General features: G+C 37.3%; 4 protein-coding genes across 4 annotated transcripts; 2 read left to right on the top strand and 2 right to left on the bottom strand.

Moving 5' to 3' along the window:
• Window positions 1-898: 898 nt before the first annotated feature.
• On the bottom strand, window positions 899-3,185 carry LOC110725873. The gene has a single exon (XM_021905335.1). It carries the CDS (start codon window positions 2,503-2,505, stop codon window positions 1,192-1,194), a length of 1,314 nt encoding a protein of 437 aa, XP_021761027.1. The 5' UTR covers window positions 2,506-3,185; the 3' UTR covers window positions 899-1,191.
• A 1,341-nt stretch (window positions 3,186-4,526) lies between these two features.
• LOC110725872 (glutathione S-transferase T3-like) lies at window positions 4,527-7,648 on the top strand. Its single transcript, XM_021905334.1, has 2 exons — window positions 4,527-5,150; window positions 5,724-7,648. Exon 2 carries the CDS (start codon window positions 5,733-5,735, stop codon window positions 6,876-6,878), a length of 1,146 nt encoding a protein of 381 aa, XP_021761026.1. The 5' UTR covers window positions 4,527-5,150; window positions 5,724-5,732; the 3' UTR covers window positions 6,879-7,648.
• On the top strand, window positions 7,289-8,635 carry LOC110725517 (putative nuclease HARBI1). Its single transcript, XM_021904983.1, has one exon. The coding sequence runs from the start codon at window positions 7,289-7,291 to the stop codon at window positions 8,633-8,635; it is 1,347 nt and encodes a 448-aa protein (XP_021760675.1).
• A 4,996-nt stretch (window positions 8,636-13,631) lies between these two features.
• Window positions 13,632-14,256, bottom strand: LOC110725871. Its single transcript, XM_021905333.1, has 2 exons — window positions 13,899-14,256; window positions 13,632-13,814 (listed from the first exon to the last, which is right to left on the bottom strand). Exons 1-2 carry the CDS (start codon window positions 14,217-14,219, stop codon window positions 13,668-13,670), a joined length of 468 nt encoding a protein of 155 aa, XP_021761025.1. The 5' UTR covers window positions 14,220-14,256; the 3' UTR covers window positions 13,632-13,667.
• Window positions 14,257-16,665: the final 2,409 nt, after the last annotated feature.

Here is a 16,665-nt window from a genome sequence, read left to right as displayed (position 1 = left end):
CCTTGTCATAGATAGATATTAGATAGCCACATTGATGTGGTACCTTTTAGCTCACACTTCTACAGCATCTGTCCAAAAAGCAGAAATGGCAAGGAAATTGTACAAAGAAAACATGACATTTACACACTCGTGTGTTTATAAATGAAACTCAACAAGCAAATTGCAAGAATTGTTTGGTCAAAACATACCGAGGAAACTCAAATACTACTAAGGGGGCATTTGGTATAGTAGTTTTAGATGTAGGAAACGGATTCAATTAAGTGTTTCCATTTCTAGTTGTTTGGTATGAATTAAAAGTAACAAATACCATTTACGAAAGATAACAAAATCCCCCAATTTGTTACCCTTGACAAACTAGTGGAAACAAAATACGTTTTCTTACTTAATCACAATCTCCTCAAATTGTTTCCATTCCACTAGGATACCAAACATATAGTAAAGGTAACTTTTATTATTACTCTTTCCCTTACTTATTTGAATCCTTCCGTTTCATTTACAATGTTTATACCAAACACCCCCTAAATAAGGAAAAGGTCACAATCTGTTGCCATTGGGCAAGAATAGAAACAGGAGTTGTAAAAACAACCATTAAGCAAATGCAGAATAGACAAAAAGTGAAAGGGGAATAACAAGACAGTATACTAACTCAAATGGTTTCCCAGGATGCTCAGCTCCCCCTACACCCCCCCTTGGAAAGAGAGGGGTGGGGGTGGGGTGTTCTTCTGAACTAAGTTACTGCTCAAAATCAACAACATGCATGCATTAATCTGAGTAAATATCAATTCACCGATGGTAAATGATATAGGCCACTTGCTGATGACAAAGAACACATGTTACCATCCCCAAAATTGCACGGGAGATGTATATCTTCAAAGTCATCATCATGAAGAGATAGGTATGATAAACCAAGACATCAGTGTGAGAGAAAGGATATATTCATGTTAGCACAATATACACATGTTAGAACACCTCTCACCCAAAAATTAAAAGAAAGATGCAATGGCAAATGGAAAACATTATGTAGCAAGCTAGTACCATTAAGTACACAGATACTTGATAAAGGCACTGCAATTATCCTCTAGTCAGGTTAAGCTCTTAGCAATAACAGAATGTCTGCAGTCCAAGATGCCTGACCAAAAGAGATGTGCTACACCATATTTCTAGTCAATAGAAAATTTCTCAACAAAAAAATTAGTTCTTAGAACTGGTGCTCATTTCCATGCGCTTCAATTCTAATGCTATACGATCATTTTCAAGCTTCATCCTATCATTCTCCATCTTGAGTTTTTCCAGCTCTCGATCTTTTCTCTTACAGAACCGCTGCCACTTGAGCCGCTGTTTCTCCAACTGCAGTGCTTCTGACTCAATATGTATCTTCTGCTCTTCCAATTGAAGTGCTTGTGATTTCAACCATTGATTCTGCAATAAAGCTGCTTTCTGACTTTCAGGTAAAGGTGCATGCATATCAACACACGGATTTTGTGGTTGCAATTGGAAACCCTTGCTGAAGTCCTGAGTAGATTGAGGCCTAAAATTGAAATTCTCTAGACTTAGGCCTTGTTTCATTCGTTTTGAAGGGTCTCCAGAGAGAGCATATGCCGCCTTGTTATAATTTTCTCCATAATCTTCATGATCATCACTATCTGCACCATCATCATCCTCGACAGCATCATCATGTGGATGCCTTTTTAAATCAACGTCATTATCATCTCTACTTCTCAATGCCAACTGCAAAGACTGCTGAAGTGCTGGATCAGGGGGTAGATGCAGTCGATTATTGTTATGATATGAACACAACTCTTCATAAAACAAGTGCTTCGAGCTCAGAATTTTCCTAACCTCCTCTTTTGATTTCTCAGAAATGTGATCCATCATGTCTAAAATAGCTGGTTTCTCAACAACCTGACAAGAAGTGCCCTTACCAAGAATTTCATTGAGTTTTTTATATCTCTTATTCAGGTCATTGAATTTATCCTCACACTGCTGGGGTGATACAAAAAAACCCCTCTCAGCCATCACTTTTGAAATCGATTTCCACTTACCCTTCTTATGCAAAGTCAAATATTTCCTTCTTCCTTGAGAACCCTCAAAGAATGCATCTTCACTTAGGTAAGAAATAGCAGTAATCAAAAGCTTAACCATCGAATTGTTCCATTTTACGCGATGCCATTGAGGCACATTCTTTCCCTTACTAAGATCACTTTGTCCATCCATTCCCTCCCCATTAGAACTATGATCCTCTTCGTCCGTTTGTGAATTTTTCACCCTTTCCCCTTTATTATAATCAGCAATAGAATTTGGTTGATCACAACTATGACATTGTCCCATTTTCAAAGGCAAAATTTCGTGCAACAACGACGGGTGGTTCATCAAGCCTTGACCAGGCTGCAAGGTTCTAGGGTTCTGATGGTGGTTAACCCTCATTGATCCTTGCAATTCAGAACCCCCATAAACAGAACCACCACCACCAGGCATCATATTTGCTAATGACAAATTATTATCCATCAATTTCACCAAACATTAACCTTTGTTCAACACTTTCAACCTATCTTTTCAAAGGCTAAAACCCATTTATCAAAACCAATGTTGCAAACATAAAACACACCCAAAAATTCAAGATCCTAACTTTAACCCCTAAAACCCTTATTCTAGCTAAAAACCCAAATAGATAATTATAAAATTCACAGAAATTCCATATATAAGAAACCCAAATCACTAATAATCACAACAAAACAGACAGAATCTCAAACACCCACCAAATAAAATTATAGAAAAAGCAAAATAAAGGGCATAAATTTGATAAAATTAAATAAATTAATTAAGATTAGAGAAACTTATTTGTGCTCCTCCTTGTTTCTGTCAGTACCCTCTTGTAGAATAAGCAATAAGAATTTGGTAGAAAGGCGGAGATCTAAATGTTGCAATTATATGTGACGAAAAAAAAAGGGAAGAAAATAAATTTATTAATTTGAGTAAAAATTATTTTAGAGAAATGGGGAATATATTTGAGAGAGCCAATGGCAGAATATGCAGTTACAAGGTATGGGAGTGTGTGTGGGGAAAGCCGCTAAAAGGCAATTTGGTCATTTTCAAATGTCATAAAAAGGTTTAATTATAAAGATTTGACTAAATAATTTTGATTACTTTATGGTTTAATTGCATATATAATACTAATTTTATGCTTAATACTTTGGTTCATTGGTTGTGGAATTGTACAAAATAGAGAATATGATCATGTCTAGACAAATTTGACGTGTAATTTTTGCTAATTGATTATGGGTATTTGTATAATATAATGTGATGTGACTATGAGAATCAATTTAACCCACGAATCATGGAGATGGTTGCATTTTTTTACTAGGTTCTATGTATTCTACTTTTTGTGGGATTTTTAATTTCATAATTTTTTTTTTTGGTGTTTAGAGAGCCACAAGGGCGGGGTGAGAATTGGTTCCAAGATCTCTTAACTTGATTTAAATACTCATAATTTTTAATTTCATAATGCTAATATAAGTAGTTAAGTCTAACTACATTGTTAAAACCATTTATGAGATAACCCAACCTAACAAAACTTCTTTGGGACTTATTTTTTAAGTTTTAGTTCGATTAGGGGTATATACTGTTGTCACCTTATTTTCACTGATTTTAGTTTTAATAAGTTTAATTTAAGAATGTTTCAAAAAAAAAAAAGGTTCAATTTAAGAAAAACAAGTTCGGATAACAATTGCACATGTTCAAATTACAATTAAAATAAGTTTTAATGAGGTCTAATAAATTTAAATAAATAAAAATCAGGTGAATAGAACACATTCTTAACTTGATTTAAATACTCACAATGTGTATTTCAGATTTTAAAAAGTACAGTATGTAACTAAAAGTAGACAACTATTTTTCAAAAGTACATAAGAAAGTAAGGGTGTTTATTTTATGACCTTGAATGTATCGAATGGATTTAATTTGACATTTAATAATTTTCAACGGACCAACATAATAAATCATAACAGATTCTCTATTTAGTTTATACTTTTCCATCTTTGTAGCAAATCACAAGGCGTAAAATCAGGCACAAAGATGAATAATGTGGAAGAGAGAAAATGTGATATAACACGTGTTAAGTTGTAATTAATACATAACCAACGGCGGATATTCCTATGAACTAGTTGAGGCTTGAATTGGTTCCTTTGACCAAAATCTTTGTCTTAAGCCTTGTTTAGTACGGAGTAGTTAGCGAATAGTTGATTGCTAAGAGTTGATTTCATTATCTATTTTGTCTGGTCGATTGTATTAGATATCTTGACTAGCTTATTGTATCTAGGTGATTCAAGCATACATGTACTAGTGTACTACGCAAGTTTTATTTCGATTTATATTCTCTGCTGGTAACTTTGGGCCTTTGGGCACCGTGTGAAGGATTTAGATAAGATTTTGGGCCATTGAGGTAGGTAGGGCCCATTAAACCTTATTCAGAATTTTTAGGCTTATGGTTAAGCTTAGGTTTATAATGAAAATTTTTACCTACATCCCCCTTTAGAGCAATGCCAATGGTGAGCATTTTATTTGCTCATGGGCAAATTTGATGGGAAAATAAAATGCTCACCATTGTAGAAGGTGAGAAAATTTGATCAAGCCAAAAAAAGCCCATGGGCAAAATGAAATTTGCCCAAAGAGTGAGCATTTTCGTGTAGCTGCAGTGAAGGAAGTGGGCCCCACAGCAGGTCAGACGCAATTAAAAAAATTTGGCTGGGCCCTTATCAAAACGACGCGTTTTGATGGAGTGGTCTGAAGGGCCGCTTCCAAAACGCGTCGTTTTGACGCTTAAAAAAAAAAAAAAAAAAATTCGCTGGCAGAGGCGCGTCAGACTTGCTGGCGAATCAGAGCTCGCCACGTGTCTTGCGCAGGGGATTGACCAATGAGAAAATACTAGCCGTTTACAACGGTAATATTATTTGTAACTGATTTTCCGAAAAATATATTTATTAAAAATAAATAAAATTACCAACGGTCATAAAATTAAATTCTCTATAAATAGACATGCATTTTGATATGTTTTGATATAATTTCGTAATCACCTAAAATCCTCCACTTTTTTATTTTCTTAAGCATTTTAAATTTGTAGAAGAATATATTTGTTGCAAAACATCCATATTGAGGTAAAATTTGTTTTAAAAAATATTTAAATTTTTTTTTAAATATTGGTTATTTTTTTAAAAAAAATATATACATGTAGTTATGTATTAAAATTAGTATATATGTGATTTTTGGAAGAAAAAAAAAATATTGTATGGCATGTTATGTAATTGCTTTATGTAATTGAAGAAAGTTGTTGATAATTTCTCCTTACATTACTAAATTTGTAGTAAATATAGTGTTGCAATTATTGGTTAATTTTATTTTAAATATATACATGTAGTTATGTATTAAAATTAGTATATGTGTGTTTTTTTTTTTAAAAAAATATTGTAGGCCATGTACTGTAATTGCATTATGTAATTGAAGAAAGTTGTTGATGTTTTCTCCATACATTACTAAATTTGTAGTTAATAAAGTCTTGAAATTATTGGTTAATTTGTTTTTTTAATATTAAAATTTAGTTATGACTTTAAATTAGTATATATGTGAATTGGTTAATAAAGTTGTTGATATTTTTTTGGATTTGTTGTCATTTTAATTTGTTTTTTGAGTAAATCTTAGTAAAAATATTTATCTTTTGTTTTGTGATGCAGAATCTTTTAATGGATCCAAACAACCCAAATTTCCGTCAACAATTTTCTGGTTTTAGTGATGATTTACTAACTAATCCCGAGTTTCAATTGTTCTTGCAAAGAATGGGCAATACGTCTTTGCAACCACCTCCACAGTGTCAGACACCTACTCAGTTTCCCCTACGAAACCATGTTAATGAAGAATGTACACCTGAAATTGAACATAATAGCAACACACAATTCGATGACAGCGAAGAAGACAGCGTACCAGAGACGCCGCAATATCCTCCACCAGTTCCGGAACTGAAATCCAACCAGGTTGTTGCACGAGCGACTCGAATTTGGTCAGTTGCGGAAGATGAAACTCTGATTGGGTTGTACTTGGAGATCAGCGAGAATGCTATTAAAGGCACGAGCCAGAAAGCAACTTCCCTTTGGCGCGATGTACACGCAGCATATCAACTTGCTCATGCGGAGAAGCCGCATTTACTTCCACCAAGACCTATGAAGAGTCTGACGTCGCACTGGAGAAGGTTGGCAGCAGACACACTACAGTGGATATCTTGCTATGATGAAGCAGGTAGACTTCCGGAGGGAGGGAGTGGTTACAACGAAGCTGACCGTATAAAAAGTGCGTCGAAGCTTTTCCATCTCGCCCAAGGTCGTAATTTCGCTTTTCCTCACGCTGTTGAAATGCTTAATAGAGATCCAAAGTGGAGGCCAAAGCTGAGATGGTCCTTGTCAAAGGAGGAAAGAAAAGTTGTTCGTAATGTTGAGGAGCAAGGTAGTGCTGGAAGTGGGAAGAGGTCCAGAGATGATGGAGGGGATGAAACCCCTACGGATGGTTTTTCATCTGGAGGAATACAACGACCCGAAGGTGTGAAGAAAGCAAAGGCCAAGCGTAAAGGGAAAGAAGTAGCTTCGGACAGTGGTTCGTCTGAGCTTAGCGAACGAATGAAGGAATTGGCAACAATTCGCGAGAGGGAGGCCATTCTGAAGGAAGAGCGGATCAAAATTGAAAGGGAGAAGGAACAGAGGAAAAGGGAGGAACTTGACATTCATAAGATGAAAACCTGGTTTGATATGGTGCAAGCTATGAAGAATTCGCCTACGCCACTCACTCCTGAAGAAGAGTCGTACAAGAATTTCTTACTGGGTAAATTACAGGGCTTATAAGAATGTTTGGTTGTAGTAGGTGTACGCTTGTATTAGTTAAGTTTTTAATTATGCGCAATGTAGTCTTTTAAGTTTTTAATTATGCGCAATGTAGTCTTTTATGTTTAACATGTAGTCACATTTTTGTCATTGTGTAGTCACATGTTTCTGAATTAACTTTGTCAGTATGCTTTAACTTTAGGTCATTCATACCGACATGGTGTAGTCACTTTTGTTCTGAATTCACTTTGTCAAGATTTGTCATTGTCAACTAGCATAGTATACCTATTCCGTGGCTGAAAATTTGAATGCTTTAGTTGGTGTGGTCATTCAGATTTGTAACCACATATTCATTTGATTTATTTGCTATATATAGTAGGCATGGCACATATCCACAACCACACCAATTCAGAAAATTACAATATTAATACATGATGTATTCCAGACCATCATCAAGTTCAAGTTCAAGTTCATCTTCTTCCAATAATGAAGAATATGATCAACTCGTTGATGAACTCTTCACATACCAACCCACATCTTTCCTCATGCCCCAAACACAATCCCAACGTACTTCAAAATCACGTAGAGGGGGTACGAACAGAAGAGATTGGGAAATGGGACATGCCAGGCTGTTCAATGATTATTTTTCCGATAATCCTGTGTACAATACCACCCAATTTAGAAGAAGATTTTGTATGCAACGACCTTTGTTTTTACGTATAATGAACAAGGTCGTTGAAGGTGATGTTTACTTCCAGCAGCGTAGGGATGCAACTGGAAAGTTAGGCATATCACCTATGCAAAAATGTACAGCCGCGATACGAATGTTAGCCTATGGCGTGGCTGCAGACGCTGTTGATGAATACGTTCGAATCAGTCAGTCAACCGCTCGAGTTGCCCTACAACGTTTTTGTGCCGGGGTCATTGACCAGTTCGGAACCGAGTACATGCGAAACCCTACAACTGATGAATTGGCCCGGATACTGCATCAAAATGAACTGCGTGGTTTTCCAGGCATGATAGGCAGCATTGATTGCATGCATTGGGAATGGAAGAACTGTCCAACGGCTTGGAAAGCGCAGTACGCCGGTAGGAACAAGAAAGCAACGCTAATACTGGAAGCCGTTGCGGATCAGGATTTATGGATATGGCATTCCTTCTTTGGTATTCCCGGATCTTGTAATGATCTTAATGTGTTGTACCGTTCACCAGTGTTCGATGAGGTTCTGCATGGTCGAGCTCCTCCGGTAAATTTTACGGTTAACGGCCATGAATACAACATGGCTTATTATTTAGCCGACGGCATTTATCCGAAGTGGGCAACTTTTGTTCAGGGTATCACATTCCCTCAACTGGCCAAAGATAAAATGTTCGCTGACCACCAGGCTGCCGCTCGAAAGGACGTTGAAAGAGCTTTCGGTGTGTTGCAAGCTCGATTTGCAATAATACGAAAACCGTCGCTGGCGTACGATGAGGACATACTGCGGGACATAATGAAAGCATGTATCATTATGCACAACATGATTGTTGAAGATGAGCGCCACAACTACACTCGAGCCGAAGTTCTAAGAGCCTTCTACGAAGAAGATCAACAAGAATCAACACCAGCATCAACATCTACAACGCCACCGTTTGAATTCAACGTAGGCCGACCTACCAACTTTGATTTCAACGCATTTCTACAGCGAAAAGCTTCCCTCCGTGACAGAGAAATTCATCTATCTCTGAAACGTGATTTAGTCGAACATATTTGGCAACACTACGGGCCACGTAATTAGGGAGAAATTAGCACGACTTAAATAAATCCAAGTACTATGGCGTAGCTACTTTTACTTGTTGTGTTTATTTTATTTCCTAAGTTTAATTACGCATGACGTTGCAAATGTAATTGGTTTCTAGTATTGTACCGCTTTTAAAATAAATAAAAACATTTAAGAAATTTTGAGCTTTTTTTAAAAAAAAATTTATATAACGTACTTAATTTTACGACAAATTTTAACGATAAAAAGGACAAAAATAAAAAAAATAAGTTACACAAATTTTAACTAGTTTTTATTTATTTGGAGTAACATTGTTAAAATATAAATGAAATAAATAAATAAAGAAGTGTTGTGTAGGAGAGAGAAAGTAATGGTGGGGTATTGAAAAAGTAAGAGAGAGAGAGTGGTGGGTGGGCAATTTTTTTGCTCACCATTGGGAGAGAATATGTGAAAAAAATTTGCCCATGAGCAAAACTTATTTCTTGAGAGAGAAAGTGGGTAGAGAGAGAGTGGGTGAGCATTTTTTTTGCTCACCATTGAGAGTGGTCTTAGGTAGAGTTCCCTACTCCCCCTCCCTAAACTACGTCGTTTCAATTTTTTTTATATAGTTTCTGTTTTTATTCAGCTTTTTTTTTTTCTTTCCTTCTCATTACTCTTGTTTCTTACTTCCCAAGCCACACAAATAAATTCATGATTTATATACCTAATTTTCTGTTTTTCCATTTGTTTTTTCTTAATTTTCTCTCACTATTTCATTACTTCTCTCTCATTCATGTGTTTTTTTTTTAATTTTCTTTCTCATTCATGGAGGAATCGTTGATTTGTGTTGTTGATCGTGATTGTGAAATTCTGCATTCTTCGATTGGTGATGTTGATCGTGATTGTCAAGTGATTTTACCTTCTTGTGTTAGATTGCTTGATTACTTTGTGGATCAATGTGAGTAATTTTGATTAGTTTTGTTAATATTTAATTTTGTCTCTATTTTAGTTCAATTTGTGTGTTCTGTTTTTTCATTTTGTTAGTTGTTTTTTGTTTATTAATTACTGATTTTGATTGATATTTGTTGTTATTTTCCACACTAGTAGAATAAATGTGATGGGAAGCGGTTCAAACCCCCTATTGGGAAGCGGTTTTGAACCGCATGCCATTGGGGGGCTTGCCATTAGCCTTTTAAATGGCAAGCGGCCATTTGTAGTGAAAGGGCAGCGGTTTTGGCGCCAAACCGCTGCCCATTATGGGTATAAAAAATAAATTTTTTTTTTCCAGTTTTTCCAATTAAATTGAAACAAAAACATTAATATTTTTATTAATTAATTGTTGTAATATTACATTTTCATAAAAAAAAAAATTCAAGCATATTACAACTGATGCTAGCTGCTCTTGTTCACCAGCCGTGCACATACCACCAGCCGCGCGCACCTCCAGCCGCACGCGCCACCAGTCGCCACCACCAACCACCAGTCGCCACCACCAACCACCTTAACCCGTGGTGGTTAAATTGAAACACAAACATTATATATTGAAAAAATAAACAACAATAAGTAACTTAATTTCAGATCTTTTGTGTAAAAAAAAAAAAAAATCAGATATTAAATTATAAACAACAAAATTTTAAAGCTAAAAACTCAAACCAGACCCCCACCCACCACGACCTCCACCCACGACCCTAACCCAAACCAGACCCCCACCCACCCACGACCCTAACCCAAACCAGACCCCACCCACCCACGATCCTAACCCAAACCAGACCCCCACCCACCACGACCTCCACCCACGACCACCATCCACCACGAATCAAATTAAAATTAAAATCAAAAATAAAACTAAAATCGAAATAAAAATTAAAAAAACCATTAATCTAACCCGATTTTGGCTTCAAATTATGGTTTTAAAGGTCAAATTGGACCATAAAACTCTAGATCTAGAGTTTTCATGGTCGAATTTGACCTAAAAAACTTATACACCCACATGCATGCACGAATTTGCTCGAAATTGTTCAAAATTGTTCGAAATTTGGTTGAAATTATCCTCGAAATTAGCTCGAAAATACCCAATTATGTTCAAATTTGATGAGATGAGAAAGAACAAAGAAAAGAGAAAATGAAAGTAGAAAGGGCGAGTTAGAGGGAAGAGGAGAGAGAGGGAAAACGAGAGTAGAAGAGAGCAGCCGAAATGAAAGAAGAAAGGGGCGAAATGAAAGAGGAGAGAGAGAGAGCAGCCCGGGGTAAGGAAGAGGAGGAGAAATAATGGGACTTGTTATTCATCGCCCGCAAATCTCTACATAAAGCCCACATTTTATAATTTTTTGACAAATTTGCCCTTTTTATAATTTTAACCGAAGATAAATTTTTCGCACTAAAAAAATGTGGAGCAGCACCGGATCGCCGAGGATCACCGGAGAATCGCCGTCGTCATCGGAAAACGAGGTTCGTAACGCATCGTAAGGACGAAATGGTGGCTGGCGCCTAGCCAAAAGGCCATGCCGTGGTTATGGCGCCTAGCCAGGACGCCGCCACCGTGGTAACGGCGCCTGGTGGAGAAGCCTCGACCATGGTAGTGGCGCGTGGCCAGGACGCCAGAGCCACGGCCAGGGCGCCTGGCCAGGACGCCGCCACCATGGCGGCGGCGTCCTGACCAGGCGCCCCGGCCGTGGCTTCGGCGTCCTGACCAGGCGCCCAGGCCGTGGCTCCTGCGTCCTGGCCAGGCGCCACTAGGGGAATATATTTTATTTATTTTTTTTTTTTTTTATTTTTTAATTTAATCCCTTTTTTTTTTTTTTGTTTTGTTTTTGTTTTTTTTTTTATTTGTTTGTTTGTTTTTATTTTTGTTTGTTTTTCTTTTTTTTTTTTTTTTTTTTAATTTAATCCCTTTTTTTTTTTTTTTTTGGTTTTTTTGTTTTTTTTTTTGTTTTTTTTTTATTTGTTTGTTTGTTTTTATTTTTGTTTGTTTGTTTTGTTTTTGTTTTTTTTTTATTTGTTTGTTTGTTTTTTTTTTGTTTGTTTGTTTTGTTTTTGTTTTTTTTTTTATTTGTTTGTTTGTTTTTTTTTTTGTTTGGTTTTGTTTTGTTTTTGTTTTTTTTTTTTTGGAATTTTTTTGTTTTTGTTTGCTTGTGTTGTTTTATTTCCTTTTAATTTTTTTTGGAGGGAATTAATTTTTTTTTTTAATTAAGTTTTTTTAATGCATCTTTTATTTTGTGTTTGTTTTTGTTTTATTTTGTTTTATTTTGTTTTGTATTTGTTTTTTTTTTTTTATTATGGTTTTTTTTGTTTGTTTATTTATGTTTGATAAATTTGAAATGAAATGTGTGTTATTATTTTGTTTTTTAAATGTATTATGCGTTAAATATAAAAATGATATTTAGAAATTTAAAATTTAGAAATTGCGTTTGTGATAATTTTGTGTTAAGTGTATTAATTTAATCTTAATGTAATTATATTTATACGTTATATGTTATTGTTACAGGATTATGGTGGAGACGGAAATGATTACAGTGGGATTTTTGTACATGATGGCCTGTTCGAAGATGCTCAACAAGCGATTGATTGGGCAAAACAGGTTGCAATTAGATCAGGCTTTTGTTTAGTAGTAGCAACTCATAAATCTCAACGGGATGGTAGAATGGATCGCATTTTGAGATGCGACCGTTATCGCAAAAGAGAAGAACGAGATTTCAGTAAAGCGATTCGGTTTGACTCAAAGCGGAAAGGTTGTGGGTGTCAGTTCCGAGTTAAGGTTCGACAACATCAAAGGCGTGACGGTTGGGAAGTGAAGGGTTACGGCAAATGGGGATATCACAACCATGAGCTGATAGCATACAAAGTGGGGCATCGGCAGTTAAGCGGCCTAAGTCCAGCTGCGAAACTAGTTGTAAAAGAAATGAGTGATGCTCAAGTGAAGCCCGCTAAAATATTAGCGTCTGTGTTAGAGAAATTCCCCGAAGACCAGCCAAACCGAAGACACATCTACAACGTCAGACAGAAATTGAGGTTTGAACGGTCAGAGGGAAGGAACCCTATACAGCAGCTTCTGCACCAGGCACAAGCACGTGGTTACCTTTACTGGTTTGAATCTGACGAAGACACATCGGAGGTAACTCATTTGTTCCTTGTCCATCCTGATTGTGCTGATATGATTTCGTCTTGGCCATCTGTGATTTTGATCGATTCAACGTACAAGACAAACAAGTACAAGTTCCCACTGGTTGAGATGGTTGGGATGGCTCCAACGAACCAGAACTTTCTGATTGGTTGCAGATGGTAACTGCGGATTTCGGGTTGTCATTCTTGAACGGGTGGAATGATGTCATTGCAGATGGTAACTGCGGATTTCGGGTTGTGGCGGATGTGTTTCAAATGGGTGAAGACAACTACGGTTTAGTGCGGCAGTTGATGTACAGTGAAATCGCATCAAACCGAGATGTGTATGGCCATGTGTACGGCGAGGACTTGGATAGGTCTCTGCAGCGTATCCGGTGGGGAGGGGGACCTTGCGATCAAAATCATTGGTTCGATGCGCCACTTGATCTCTTTGCCGTTGCAAACATCTACAAGTGTGCAGTCATGCATTTCGGCCTTGGTTTACATAGTCGAGCCTATTATCCATGTACAACGGTTCTGCCCTGGTGTTCGCGCGAGACCGTCACCAGACCGGTAAGGGACGTTGCTATTGGATTTCTTGGGCCGTCATACAGACATTTTATCCGATTAGACATGTCACCCGATTTTCCGGTCCCACATATCATACCGAAGTGGTATGAAATTCCTAGAGCAAGCGTGGAGGGTTGGGATGCTTTGTACCATGCTCGCGTGCAACAGTGGAACAATTTAATTGCCATGTAGTTTTTGTTGATGTACACCTACCTTTTACTATGAGGCCTTGTATTGTCAATACTATGTCATTTCTATGTGTTCATTTTTAAAAGATAATGTTTCATTTTAAAAACTAACAACAATAATTTCACAATATTACAAACTAAAAAGATAATATTGAATTTTAAAAACTAAGAACAATAATTTCAAATATTACAAACTAAAAAGATAATGTCTAATTTCAAATATCAGTAATCCCTCTGTGACGCCCACTGCCACTGCTCAAGGGTCCGTTCCAGATCGTCAATAACAGCTCTGCCTGATCACTCGTCATGCAGTCCCTTTCCTCAAAAAGTCGGTGTCCCAACTGCATAATCTTGCCCATCCACTACACAAAACAAAAAACATGAAACGACGTATTATACATATATATATTAAAATAAGAGAACAACAAATAAAAGATGAGACGTACCGCATAAGAGGCAGTGGCAGGTGGCACATCGTCATCATCTGCGTCGTCGATGTCTTTGATCAACCTCGGGTGCGAGTGCCGGATGTACCATTCCATGTAGTGCTGGTCACACATGGCAGTCACCCCACTTGGCGGCCGCTGCAGCTCCGCCGTCCATAGGCGGGCAACCATCGGAAACTGCTCCCACATGGATATCATGTTTGCCGGCCATTGGACGACGTACTCCTTCGACGACGCAGATCGTACCGCCTTACTGGGCCATGCCGGTGGAGGTGGGACAACTTGGACAAATCCAAGCTGGCGAAGACAGCGCTGCGGCATGTACGCCTCTACGATCTCGCGATACTGAATCAGTCCGGTGTAGAGGGTCCTGGGTACCCTATTACTAGGGTTCTGGCCGAAAGGCATCCAGTTCACCTGCACATTATTTAAAATCAGTAACAGTCATAAAATAAAGCATCAGATTGTAAAAGTAGAAATAATTTAATCACTGTACCTCTAAGGGGGACATCCTGTCAAGCGATAACCGTATGGAGCGCACGCGGTCAACGGACTTCTTCTCGACACGCGGACTCCACGCACAGGCACGTGGCTGGCCATCACCAATGGGAACCGGGTCGCGGTGTGGTCGAAACGCAGGAAAATACTCGTATATCCAGGTCTGTAACAACGTCAGACATCCAGTGATACCTGCTGCATCAGCCCGGCTCGAGAATCCTAACTGGCGATACAGATACGCCAGCGTAGCCGACCCCCAAGAAAACTGGCCTACTCTGTCGGGCTCACACGCGTCAACTATGTCGCGTGGCCTGAGCTTGTTCCCGCTCTTATCCGGAAACAAGGTACACCCGAGAAGAAGAAAAACATATGCAGCCAGCTGTGTGTCCTGCGTCCTAAAAAGCTAGGAATCACACTCCCGTCTATAGGTCCCCCGGCCACCTCACCCCTCACCATCCAAGAATCATTAACGGCCCTCGACCGTTTTCTGCTACCCGCAGACACAGTGGACGCAGATGATGTGCCAGATCTACTAACAAACCTACCATCTCGACCCTTACGCACATCTACCCTATGCGTCTCATACGTATCATCAAGCCTCTGACTGAATGGACCGTAATCATCATATGGTCCACTCTGATCGTCGACATCCTCATCTGCATCATCCTCGTCCTCGACCTCCTCCTCCTCCTCCTCATCATCATCATCATCATCTTGATCGTCCGCAGAACAGTGCACCCGTTCTCTGCGGGCCGAGGCCGAAATACCACGGGATCTAACGTGTCTGGGCCCCGAGCTCTCCATTGAGTAGATCGTACTCCTCACGACGTCAATACTCTTCCCCGCACCAGGTCCAAATTGCGATGCCTAACTCCAAGTAAATAACGAAACATAATAACGAAAACAAATTAAAAAAAGTCGAAAATAAACACAAAAGCAAATAAACAAGTCACGGAAATAAAATTATAAACATAAAAAATATAAATATATACAAGACAATATACATATAAACATAAGAAATATAAACATAAACATATACCAAAAACAAAAAATATAAACTACAAACAAAAAAAAAACAAACATAAACAAAAACAAAAACAAAAAAATTACCAAAAACAAAAAATATAAATACAAAAAAGGACGAAAATAAACACAAAAGCAAATAAACAAGTAACGGAAATAAAATTATAAACATAAAAAATAAAAATATAAACAACACAATATAAATAAAAACATAAAAAATATAAATATAAACATAAAAAAATATAAATATGAACAAAACAATATACCAAAAATAAAATATATAACCAAAAACAAAAAATATAAACAACAAACTAAAAAATGAAAAACATAAACAAAAACAAAAAAATCAAAAATGCAAAGAAAAAACCAAAAACAAAAAACTAACAAAACTTAAAAAATTTAAAATTGCAAAAACTTAAAAAAAGAAGAACATCAAAATTTTAAAGAAAATTTATAAAAAAAAAAGGGAACTTATAATTTTTTTACATACAAAAATATAATTCAAAAAAAAAAAAAATACATAGGAACATAAAATTAAAAATTAAAACTAGAAACAATTTTTTTTTTTAAAAAAAAAAAATAGAACATAAAATTAAAACAAATAAAAAAACAAAATTTAAAAAAAAAAGATAAAAAAAAAAGGGAACATACAATTTAAAAAAAAGAAAAACAAATTTAAAAAAAAAAAAAAAAATTCGAAAATAAAATTTAAAATTAAAAAAAAACAAAAAAAAAAATTTAAAAAAAAAAAAAGAGAAGGAGGCGCCTAGGCAAGACGCCCGTACGGTGGTGGCGGCGCCTAGCCCAGACGCCACTACCACGGCCGTGGCGCCTAGGCGCTTCCTCCGTGGTGGTGGCGTCTCGCCTTGGCGCCCCACCGTCGCCGGAGGTTTTTTTTTTTAAAAAAAAATTACAAAAATTTAAAAAATTACCTTCTGGCCGGCAAACCGCCTTCCGCCCACCGCCGGTGCCGCCACTTCCTTGCCGGGCCGCCTCGACATAGCTCTGGAAATAATTTAGAGAGAGAAAGTGGAAGTAGAGAGTAGAGAGAGAAATTGTGTTTTTTAGTTTGAGGGCAAAAGTGTCATTTCACTCTTATTTTGTGGGCTTTATGTAGGAATTTGCGGGCGATGTTTAACAGTTCACGAAATAAAAGAGGAGGGGTAAGCGCTTTTAGGGTTTTTTCTTTAATTGGCAAGCGGTTCGCGCCAAAACCGCTTGCCATTTCATATTATAGGTTTAAAAA

Source organism: Chenopodium quinoa, unplaced genomic scaffold, assembly GCF_001683475.1.
Source record: "Chenopodium quinoa cultivar QQ74 unplaced genomic scaffold, ASM168347v1, whole genome shotgun sequence".
In the NCBI taxonomy this organism is placed as follows: domain Eukaryota; kingdom Viridiplantae; phylum Streptophyta; class Magnoliopsida; order Caryophyllales; family Amaranthaceae; genus Chenopodium; species Chenopodium quinoa.
This window is presented reverse-complemented; position numbering and strand designations above follow the sequence as displayed.